Source organism: Bacillus rossius, chromosome 2 (assembly GCF_032445375.1).
Source record: "Bacillus rossius redtenbacheri isolate Brsri chromosome 2, Brsri_v3, whole genome shotgun sequence".
Taxonomy (NCBI): Eukaryota; Metazoa; Arthropoda; class Insecta; order Phasmatodea; family Bacillidae; genus Bacillus; species Bacillus rossius.
The window spans coordinates 15,222,316-15,234,948 of NC_086331.1; the positions used below are offsets into that span (position 1 = coordinate 15,222,316).

Below are 12,633 nucleotides of genomic sequence, written 5' to 3' on the forward strand. Positions count from 1 at the left end.
GTTTCCAATTTATACACTCGCTTCACTCACAAAATATACCGTCTTGGTACTCGCGATGCATGTCTGAGGCGTCAGGCTGTGCAGCCAACTAATATTTTTGGCACAATTTTAAATTTGAATTTTTTTAAAAATTAAATGTCACCAGTCATTCCTCTGCTGCAAGAATTTAAACTTGTTCCCCCTCCTGTACACTCCCATTCAAACTATGTCAGACCTGTCTCCCCAATTTTTCCCAGCCCTGGAACCGATTTTTGCCGAGTCCTTTGCCAGTCAGACTCAGTATCGTTTTCCCCGCCTTGGCGCACGGACGTCGCCTGTAATTCACCTCCGATCCTTGACGAGAACTGCTATGACTTGCAAGCTCTTAGGGCAGGCCACTTCCAAGACCTCGCCTGACGCGAGCACTTCTTGACATGATCGCGAATCATCTTCGCCAAGTACGGTCACGCCTCCGGGTCCTGTAGAGCATCTTTCCCACTGTCATCAGCAGCCCCACACCCCCCACCTCTCCAAGTTTTCCTAGGAACACTAGCCCAGAGCGATGACCGGCCACTAACCCCGGCCAGGGTTGACCTGTCCCCAAGGCCACGACAAGAGTCCCAAAAGTACATGCTTATGCCACCTAGCGGTAGTTTTGCGAATCACTTCCTCTGGGAGTTTGAACGCCCGCTAAATCCTGCCCTCTGGCATCTCCCGCAGTAACCAGTACCCCGTAGTTCCTTCCCCGGCCACCAGAGCGCTGCCTCAGTCCTCTCCATAAGCCCAATGCTGCTAGCGGCCGCCTCGCGCGAGTCGACCTCTACTCGGTTCAGCCACACCTCAGTAGGTCATGCTGACATCGGGCAGTACCACCAACTTCGAGATATCGAAGTACACTTTTCTCGACAAGCACCTTGGTAATCTTTGGAACCTTTTGGTTCGAAAGCCGAATCCTCCCCCCTTTCTTTCTTGAACGTCACCTTTTAATTACGAGTCTCTGCTGCCCCAAACTTACTGCGCGCCGTGATTCGGGACTGACTGCTCCGCATCTACATCATCAGGACGCCTCTCTGTTTTTCTTTTAAGATGTGATCAAACTAGACTAGGGATGATTCCCACAACAGTAGTGTTTAGGCATTAGTCAGTCCGTATAGATCTAGCTCGTAAAAGTAGTCATGTATAAGTCATCGTAAATAATTAATTTTTTTAATATCATGAAACATCCACGGCGGTTTCGTGTCCTCAACAACCGGGCAGATCCTGGAAGACATCATTCTGTTTGACAGGGATCAAGTGCCAGGAACCAAGTACTGGGGTACAAGTACCGGGTACTTTTCCAAGGACCAGATCAGTCTCCACGGGCCGGATGACTAAGGCCCCCTGACGTCCCGTCAGCCGTTCCACTTCGCCTAGCAATCTTCAAACCGCCAGCCCTTCAGTTTTTTAAAACCTTTTTGGACTAGCATCCAACCACGACGTTTCTCAGATCAGACATCCAGAAGCTTCCTATGACTCTTTAACATGTTTATTGTCACGAACTTTATTTAAATTGAGTTAATTATTATTAATTATTATTATAATTGTCTAATAAGGGCCGACCCATTCTTTCAATAATGTGATCTTAAATCCATGTTGTATATGTTTTCTGTTAATCAACCTATATTATATACTTATATTATATAAGGAAAAAATAACCAAAAGTAAAATAAAAACAGAAGAACTAAAGTCTGGAAGAAATCATTATTTTGCCTGCTGAAACCAAAAGATCCACGAGTTATCCCCAGTCATCAGGAGAGACTAACGAGGTGTAACAAGGTATAATATCCTTACTTGAAGAGTGGTGGTATATTGCACACGACCTGATACATGTCTGGTAGATAGGGCCGTCCACGGACGCTCGCTGTTTCCGCTTCCACTCCCCCTGGGTACTCCCCGGTGACTGCCCCTCAAGACAGTAAGCACAGGCAGTTCTAGCAGACCCATTGTCCAGAGTACCTTCTCGCAGAACAGGACTTCACACACCTACTGCAGGCCCATAGAGAAAATTTTAATAAAACCTTATTCAAGTAATTAAATGTAGGTAAATCATTCTGAATACCAATACCTACCAAGTAAGTATATATTCAGATATAAAATTAAGAAATTAAAGTACATTTTGGATCTCAAAAACAGTAGTATAGGAATGGGGGTCCGGGCACAGGCTTCAGGCTGTGGAGCCAGGAGCCGACCGCCATCTTGGATTGTGACGTCATGCGGCCATCTTAGATGACCCTGACCTTGACGTTCAAAAATTGCACAAAATTAGCCTAAATTACCAGTTTTTTTGGAAAAAAAATTCCGCTTAAATTCTCAAAACATTTGGTAATTCAAAAATTAGGATTTCGAAAACCTCAAAATACTTTTTACCTTAGAAAGAACACAAATTCCTAAAAGAGGCTTAAGCATCCATGTCTACGGCCTCTGATAAGCCTGACATCATCTAGGATTATGACGTCACGGTTGCAATTTCCGTTACGGCCGCCATTTTGAAAATCTTTAATTATTAACCGATTTTAATGACAAATTTTTTAAATTTATAAAAAAAAATTTAATTAAAATATAATAAAACATTATTTAAAAATTTTATAAATAAAACATACACCATGCAGCTCAGAGTCCTTGGATCGAACCAGGCAGGATAAAAAAAATGGCGACCGATCCTTCCTCCATGGAAGCTGCCAGCAGACTGACCTCCCACCATTTATTTCAAAGTATATATATATATATATATATATAGACAGATAGTATGACATCATGTCCGCCATCTTGAAAATACGTAATTTCAATGCTAGAAAATCGATTGAGAAAAATTTTAAAAATTATAAAAAAAATTAATTAAATAATGATAAATCTTTAAAAACACCGTTGCGCATACCGTTACGGCCGGCATCTCGGATTCTATAAATTTTGAATGTGTTTACGCCCGCCATCTTGTTTGAGTATGATGTCATCGCTACACTTTTCGTTACGACTGCCATATTGGATTCTAGATTGTTGCACTTTTCGTTATGGCTGCCATCTTGAAAAAAAAGAATTTTTGTGCTAGAAATTTGAAAAAAATTTCAAAAATTATAATAAAATTTTATTAATCGAATTTTAATATAATATTTAAAAACGCACTTATGCCTTGAAGTCCTCAGTTCGAATGAGGTATAGCAAAACGAATTAAAAATGTCGATGGATCCTTCCTCCATGGAAGCCAACTGCAGACTGACCTCCCACCACCATCAATACCAACGTATATATCGTCAGCTGGTATATATATGTCCGTCATCTTGTTTTCGTCCGCTGAAGGCCACCATCTTGTTTTCGTCTGCTACGAGTCCGCTGACATCATGTTAGTTAATTTTTGTTTCACCATACCTTTGACCTCGACTCTTGGCATTGAAATTTGACCTTGACCTTGAATTTAACTTCAGCCTTGACCTTGAATTTAAAATTTTACTTTGAACTTTAACCTTGACCTTGTCTGCATCTTGGACCCGCCATTTTATGTTCCGTACTCGCTACCAGGAGCGATAGTTATCATATATCACCTGCTAGAGGACATTGCCACCATCTTGTTTTCGTCTGCTGGAGGACACCATCTTTTGTGTGTACTCGTCTGATAGAATGCATTACCTCATATTAGTTTAAGTTTTACCCGCTAGAGTGCAGTAATCATTTATTATTACTGAGATGCCCGCCATCTTAAAATTTGTGTGCCATCTTGGAATTGTGTAATTATTCAGCTAGAAATTCGAGAAAAATTACAAAATTCATTGAATAAATTTCAAATAAATATACTGATGGATTTGATCGATTCCTGTCCTTGGTTCAATCCCTGGGCGACTCAAAAAAAATTATTTTTTTATAAAAAAATATCAAATTCAATAAATTAGTGTGGCCATAGGTGCCATGGCCACTTGATTTTATATTTATTTTAATTAATTTTGAATTATGGCTGTGACGTAATTTTAGTTTTAGTATTTGCCCTTTTCCTTTTTTTTATAAGTATTGGTCTTTTATAAGTTTTGTTAATCTTATTTTTAAATATGTTTTTATATATATTTTTTTTTTAAATGGTTTAGTTTCTTGATATTTAATTATATCGTTTTGGATTTTGAATCATAATACGGTGTACGACGCTTCCCCTCCGTGAACATTCAAATGGACTGTTCCAAGGCAATAAGGTGGTGGGGGAAATACGTCAAGAGGGACGGAATGAGCTGTACGAGGGAGTCGTCAGCTGATCGCCGTGGTGAACGTGTATGCGCTTCGGGCGTGACGAGCGCGGTGATGGCTTGTGGTATTGGGCCGGCGGGGACTCGTGAATATTTTTTAACATGAATCAGCTGACGTATATTGAGCTTCGGGAAATACTTACATTGTGGCGGGTGCTGCCAAGAGGATGAAGAGTCCACGCTACATTTTTCGTTAATGAAGCATTTAGCATGTGTGCTAAAGTACAGCCGGCTAAACTCCGGGCCAGGAGGTCCGGGGTGGGATGCGACGTACAACGTTCAATCCAAGTAAGTGATTCCGGCTCCGAACTTTTGCCCCTGTAACCCCGGGGCGTTGATATAAACTTTGCCCACCATAACAGTGAACAATTTAAAAATAACTTTTGCCAAAAGACCCTAATTCCCTCGTCGAGTGTATGTTGCGTCCTCGTACTCATTTTTATCGAACCTTCCATCAAGCTTGCCACATAGCGTCGTAAAATAAAATCACCCGGGTGTAATCAAGATGCTTTAGAGTGACATTAATTTTTACTAACTTTTATTTGAATAGTATTGTAATTTATTATTTATATATATATATATATATATATATATATATATATATATTTAGAGCGGTTTTTGTATCAATGTCTGAATTTATTTATGCGTTCATTGCAGTATTTATTATTTATTGGTATATATTAAAACGTGGCTATATTAAAAGCCTCTGTAACTTTATAGGGCAAAAGGTTTTAGATATAATTGTAATATTTTTGATATTTGGTCTTAAATTAAATTCCTTACCATGCTCATGCGCAAACGGTCTCATTAAAGTTTTTGACATTTCAAGTAAATTACGTTCTTTTTATTTTAAATACTATTAATCTGTTCTCTTCCATTTCTAAAAATTTTTTGAATATTTTATTTATGAATTTTGGGGCACTCGTTTATCGGAGCAGCGTGCAAAATAATAATTTAAAAAAGATAAACAAGATTGGAGTGTTGAAGGCTGTTCCCAGACGGGTGTCTAACTTGTGGTGGTGTGACACCGGGAGTGTCAACCGCGACAAAGTGCGCCACTCTGCTGGGAAGAGCAGATTTTTAATAGTATTTGAGACTATTTTGTGTTTAAGCTGGGGCATAAAGCATATTAATACTAGTCCATATTTTCCAAACCCGAACTTGGTAGAAAGAGTAAACAAAAATGTTAAAGTTGCCCTAACCATTTTTCACCAACGCGATCAACGCAAGTGGGATGAATATTTACCTTTTTTAAACTTGGCTTTTAATACGACCAGGCATAGGGCCACAGGAGTAACCCCCGGGCATGTATTTATAGGACGTGAATTATGCCATCCATTGTTAAATATTTGGGGGTTGGAATCCGATAATTTGCTTATACACAGCCCCCGAAAATTAGAGCAGCTATGGGAGCAAGTTGCTACAAATTTGGATAAAGTAAAATGAAGTCTCAATATGATAAAGACCGGCTACCCAATCCTTTCACTGTGGGTCAAGAAGTAGTGTGCCGTCAATTTTGGCAGAGCAACAAAGCCAAATTCCGTGCCGCTAAGTTGCAAAGTCCATATGGGGGGCCGTTTATTATTAAGAAATTTCTAGGCCCAGCAACAGTGTTGCTTGAAGAAGTAGGAAATAAGTTAAGAGTGCGAAAAGCTCATATTACGCATCTTAAGAAATTTTGTGGTAAAAGGTAATGAGTATGTAAGTTTAGGAAAAGTTTATTAAATTTTGTTTAGTTTACTGATTTAAGTTTACCATAGTTGTACCTGTTCCACGAGTGTGTTCTAATTACGTGTTGTTCTATCTTGTGAAGCATCCTAAATGTGCCTTGAGACTGTTGAGACTGTTTCTAATACTCTCCTTTCGAACTCTAATTTTCATACTTGCCTTATTATATGTTGCTTTAAGTGTTCTAGACTTACGTGGAACATAGGTAGTTGTAAGATTATGTATTTTAGTTACTATTTTTAGATTTTTTTTTGGCCGGGGAGATTTGTGGCCATAGGTGGCATGGCCACTTGATTTTATATTTATTTTAATTAATTTTGAATTATGGCTGTGACGTAATTTTAGTTTTAGTATTTGCCTTTTTCCTTTTTTTTATAAGTATTGGTCTTTTATAAGTTTTGTTAATCTTATTTTTAAATATGTTTTTATATATTTTTTTTAAATGGTTTAGTTTCTTGATATTTAATTATATCGTTTTGGACTTTGAATCATAATACGGTGTACGACGCTTCCCCTCCGTGAACATTCAAATGGACTGTTCCAAGGCAATAAGGTGGTGGGGGAAATACGTCAAGAGGGACGGAATGAGCTGTACGAGGGAGTCGTCAGCTGATCGCCGTGGTCAACGTGTATGCGCTTCGGGCGTGACGAGCGCGGTGATGGCTTGTGGTATTGGGCCGGCGGGGACTCGTGAATATTTTTTAACATGAATCAGCTGACGTATATTGAGCTTCGGGAAATACTTACATTGTGGCGGGTGCTGCCAAGAGGATGAAGAGTCCACGCTACATTTTTCGTTAATGAAGCATTTAGCATGTGTGCTAAAGTACAGCCGGCTAAACTCCGGGCCATGAGGTCCGGGGTGGGATGCGACGTACAACGTTCAATCCAAGTAAGTGATTCCGGCTCCGAACTTTTGCCCCTGTAACCCCAGGGCGTTGATATAAACTTTGCCCACCATAACAGTGAACAATTTAAAAATAACTTTTGCCAAAAGACCCTAATTCCCTCGTCGAGTGTATGTTGCGTCCTCGTACTCATTTTTATCGAACCTTCCATCAAGCTTGCCATGAAGCGTCGTAAAATAAAATCACCCGGGTGTAATCAAGATGCTTTAGAGTGACATTAATTTTTACTAACTTTTATTTAAATAGTATTGTAATTTATTATTTATATATATATATATTTTTAGAGCAGTTTTTGTATCAATGTCTGAATTTATTTATGCGTTCATTGCAGTATTTATTATTTATTGGTATATATTAAAACGTGGCTATATTAAAAGCCTCTGTAACTTTATAGGACAAAAGGTTTTAGATATAATTGTAATATTTTTGATATTTGGTCTTAAATTAAATTCCTTACCATGCTCATGCGCAAACGGTCTCATTAAAGTTTTTGACATTTCATGTAATTACGTTCTTTTTATTTTAAATACTATTAATCTGTTCTCTTCCATTTCTAAAAATTTTTTGAATATTTTATTTATGAATTTTGGGGCACTCGTTTATCGGAGCAGCGTGCAAAATAATAATTTAAAAAAGATAAACAAGATTGGAGTGTTGAAGGCTGTTCCCAGACGGGTGTCTAACTTGTGGTGGTGTGACACCGGGAGTGTCAACCGCGACATTAGGTGTTAAAATATAAAAGAGGCTTATAATCCTCTACTACCAGCCTCCAGTAAGACGTTATGACCACCATCTTGAAAATTTATATTTACTGACCTAGAAATTCGGGAAAAATTCTTAAATTCATTGAAAAAATCACTCATTAATTGACATTTAGAATCGATGGATTCCTGTCTTCGGTTTGATTCTTGAACAGTGACAAGTGTAATAAAATATTAAATAAATTATATATTCTATTTTCCATTACCATTCGCGGAGTTTATTAATCATTCACTCTACGAAAAACAACTCAAGACAATATACGTGTCCAACGAATTAAATACGTTGTCGCATTACCTAACATGTAAGTCTATTTTTTCGATACTTAGAATAACCTCTAAACCGTTCATGTACAAGCCATACATATAAACCAAGCGTCTTCGGACTACGAGACTGGGTCATGAACAATGTCAGAAATAAATACCAGTTATTTCCGAACCTCACGACCTTCGTCGACAGTTCATTATATTAAATTAAACCAATGTAACATTTGTTATGCTTACAGGAGGACCAAGAATCCCTGTAAAAAGATTTATCAAGACAAAGAGGTTTTGGATTAGTAAACATTCAGAGATACTACAGATTTGAATACACACATTTAACGAAACGTCACACATTTAACAAAAGAACACACTGAGCATACAGTACACACAGGAAATGGAATTAACACACAGTACACACACGAAACGGAATGAACACACAGTACACACAGGAAATGGAATGAACACACAGTACACGCCGGAAACGGAATGAACACAGTACACACAGGGAACGGAATGAACACACATTACACACAGGAAACTGAAAAAAAAACACAGTACACATAGGAAACGGAATGAACAAGCAATGTACACACCTGCCAAAGATCCATTAGCTCTAAATGCTCCAAGGCTCCAACAGCTCCAAAGCTCCAATTGCACCAAATGCTCCAACAGCTCCAAAGCTCCATCAGCTCCATTTGGAGCTGTTGGAGATTATGAGCTGTTGGAGCTTTAGATCTGTTGGAGCTTCGGAGGAATTTGAGCTTTGGGACATTTGGAGCTGTTGGATCTAATGGAGCTTTGGTGCATTTGAGCTTTGGAGCATTTGGAGCTGACGGATCTTTGGTAGGTGTGTAAATTGCTTGTTCAATCCATTTCCTGTGTACTGTGCGTTCGGTTTCCTGTGTGTACTATGTGTTCATTCCGTTTCGTGTGTGTACTGTGTGTTCATTCCGTTTCCGGTGTGTACTGTGTGTTCATTCCATTTCCTGTGTGTACTGTGTGTTCATTCCGTTTCGTGTGTGTACTGTGTGTTTATTCCATTTCCTGTGTGTACTGTATGTTCAGTGTGTTCTTTTGTTGAATGTGTGACGTTTCGTTAAATGTGTGTATTCAAATCTGTAGTATCTCTGAATTTTTACTAATCCAAAACCTCTTTGTCTTGATAAATCTTTTTGCAGGGATTCTTGGTCCTCTTGTAAGCATAACAAATGTTACATTGGTTTAATTTAATATAATTAGCTGTCGACGAAGGTCGTGAGGTTAGGAAATAACTGGTATATATTTCTGACATTGTTCATGACCCAGTCTCGTGGTCCGAAGACGCTTGGTTTATATGTATGGCTTGTACATGAACGTTTTAGAGGTTATTCTAAGTATCGAAAAACTAGACTTACATGTTAGGTAATGCGACAACGTACTTAATTCGTCGTACAGGTATATTGTCTTGAGTTGTTTTTCGTAGAGTGAATGATTAATAAACTCCGCGAAAGGTATTAGAGAATAGAATATAAAATTTATTTAATATTTTATTACACTTGTCACTGTTCAAGAATCAAACCGAAGACAGGAATCCATCGATTTTAAATGTCAATTAATGAGTGACTTTTTCAATGAATTTAAGAATTTTTCCCGAATTTCTAGGTCAATAAATACAAATTTCCAAGATGGTGGTCATAACGTCTTACTGGAGGCTGGTAGTAGAGGATTGTAAGCCTTATTTATTGAATTTGATATTTTTTTTACAAAAAAATTAATTTTTTTGAGTCACCCAGGGATTGAACCAAGGACAGGAATCGATCGAATCAATCAGTATATTTATTTGAAATTCATTTAATGAATTTTGGAATTTTTCTGGAATTTCTAGCTGAATAATTACACAATTCCAAGATGGCACACAAATTTTAAGATTGCGGGCATCTCAGTATTAATAAATGATTACTGCACTCTAGCGGGTAAAACTTAAACTAATATGATGGTAATGCACTCTATCAGACGAGTACACACACAAGATGGTGTCCTCCAGCAGACGAAAACAAGATGGTGGCAATGTCCTCTAGCAGGTAATATATGTTAAAGGTTAAAGTTCAAAGGTCAAGGTCAAAGTTCAAATTTCAAGGTCAAGGTCAAAGTTAAATGCCAATATTCGAAGTAAAAGGTATGGTGAACAGATAATTATACTAACATGTCATCAGCACACTCTAGCAGACGAAAACAAGATGGTGGTCTCCAGCGGACAAAGACAATATGGCGGACATGACGTCATACTAGATGACGAAATATACCTTGGTATTGGTGGTGTGAGGTCAGTCTAGGTAGCTTCCATGGAGGAAGTATCGGCCGTTTACTTTCGCCGGGAATCGAAACAAGGACGGGAATCGATCTAATCAATCAGTATATTGCTTACAAATTTTTTGATGAATTTTTGGAATTTTTCCCGAATTTCTAGCATTGTAATTACATATTTTCAAGATGGTGGACATAACGGAAATTGCAACAGTGGTTTTTAAGTAATATTTTATTATTTAATTAGATTGATTAATTTTTTTAATGATTTTTAAAATTTTTCCCAATTTCCTAACATAAAAATTACAGATTTTCAAGATGGCGGACATGACATCATACTAGGTGACGATATATATACTTTGACATAAGTGGTGTGGGGAGTCAGTCTGCCAGCAGCCACCATTGAGGAAGGAGCCTGTCGCCATTTTTTTTGCACTCACCGGGTTCGAACCGAGGACTCCGAGCTCCATGCCATAAAAGTTAGTTTTTTTTTTAATATTTTTTATTCAAATTTTATTAATTGAATTATTTTTATAAATTTAAAAAAAAAATTCTTTAAAATCGGATAATAAATAAAGATTTTAAAGATGGCGGACGTAACGGAAATTGCAACGGTGATGTCGTAATTCAAAATGGCGGAAAATAAAATGCCGGAATGTTCGAGAAAACAATGACGTCAGCCAAAATGGCATATCCAAGATGGTGTATACTAGATGGCGGATCCAAAATGGCCGCCGGGGTCAAGGTCACGACTATCCAAGATGGTCGCCGTGACGTCACAATCCAAGATGGCGGTCGGCACCACTGGCACCACAGCCTGAAGCCTGTGCCCGGAGCCCCTTTCCTATACTACTGGTGTCCTTGGTCTATTTGAAAGTGAGAGATTTTTTTTTGACGTGATAACGTCTTGTAAATCGATGAACGCCGGCTGCACGCACGAAAAATTTTCACGTTCCGCTTGAGCCGAGCGTGCAAGAACCGGCCAACCACAGTGTGAGAAAATCTTCTATAATATCAAACAGGTTAAGGTGGGCTTTTTTAACTAATTGTTCGTGATTATATTCAAACAAATTATTTCAATTAAATTTGCAAAAAGTGTAAATAATATTTAAAAATTAAAGTATGCAATTTTTCATCAATGTTTTCTTATGACGTTATCACGTAAAATTATCGTCAGTAAACCGAATTTTTAAATACAACCCCCTCCCCTCCTTTTTTTTGAAACAGCTTCAAGTAGGATGAGTCGGTTTTAGGCGAGCTGTTCGCTTGCCAATCAAAGTTTTCTTATGAGGTTATCATGTAAAATTATCGTCAGTAAACCGACTTTAAATACAACCCCCTCCCCTCCTTTTTTTTAAAAATAGCTTCAAGTAGGATGAGTCGGTTTTAGGCGGGCTGTTCGCTTGCCAATCAAAGTTTTCTTTTGACGTTATCACGTAAAATTATCGTCAGTAAACCGACTTTAAATACAACCCCCTCCCCTCCTTTTTTTTTTTTAAATAGCTTCAAGTAGGATGAGTCGGTTTTAGGCGAGCTGTTCGCTTGCCAATCAAAGTTTTCTTATGAGGTTATCATGTAAAATTATCGTCAGTAAACCGACTTTAAATACAACCCCCTCCCCTCCTTTTTTTTTAAAATAGCTTCAAGTAGGATGAGTCGGTTTTAGGCGAGCTGTTCGCTTGCCAATCAAAGTTTTCTTATGACGTTATCACGTAAAATTATCGTCAGTAAACCGACTTTAAAGACAACCCCCCCCCCCTTTTTTTTTTTTAAACAGCTTCAAGTAGGATGAGTCGGTTTTAGGCGAGCTGTTCGCTTGCCAATCAAAGTTTTCTTATGACGTTATCACGTAAAATTATCGTCCGTAAACCGACTTGAAAGACAACCCCCCCCCCCTTTTTTTTTTTGAAACAGCTTCAAGTAGGATGAGTCAGTGACGTCGAAGGCGAGACGCGACGGACACGGGTAGTCCGATCCTAGCGGCGTCTCCCAGGTTATCTCGCTCGCTTCGTGCGGAGCGGGTGGTCTGCGACCTCCGTCGACCGCGGCGCGGGCTGCAGTTGCCGGCGCGTCGCGCGGAGGACGCTGCTCCTAGGCGCCTGGCGGCACTGCGCCGACGACCGCCGCGCGACGAAGGAGCCCCCGTCGCGACGCCCTCTTCTCACGCGCCGCCCCAGTCGGCCGGGAGAAATGGCGGAAGACACCCAAGTGCCGAAAAGGTCGCGCACGTCCGGAGGAAGCCCCCGTGAGGACAAACATGCATTCACAGCTGGGTAAGTGGAACTCACCAGGCCTTTATTCTGGTCCGTCAGAAGTAGGGTGTCCTCGTGATCAATGATCACAATATTATCTTTGAAAGATTTGTGCAATGGGAGTGCATGACTTGATGTAAGCTTTTGGACATACGCAATTGCTAAGCACATGTATGTCTGTAGAAGAAAACTACAAAAA

The 12,633-nt window shown here is 39.1% G+C and overlaps 2 protein-coding genes across 3 annotated transcripts in view; one reads left to right on the forward strand and one right to left on the reverse strand.

The window, feature by feature from the left end:
- Window positions 1–12,633, reverse strand: part of LOC134529127 (carotenoid isomerooxygenase) — a 226,858-nt gene that overhangs the window by 184,300 nt on the left and 29,925 nt on the right. The window lies entirely within an intron of this gene.
- The window catches only part of LOC134529130 (facilitated trehalose transporter Tret1-like), a 117,229-nt gene continuing 116,901 nt past the window's right edge, over window positions 12,306–12,633 (forward strand). For both annotated transcript variants that reach the window (XM_063362896.1, XM_063362897.1), the window contains exon 1: window positions 12,306–12,455. In XM_063362896.1, the coding sequence (XP_063218966.1) occupies window positions 12,373–12,455 (83 nt within the window). In that variant the 5' untranslated portion in view covers window positions 12,306–12,372. The remainder of the gene's footprint in view (window positions 12,456–12,633) is intronic.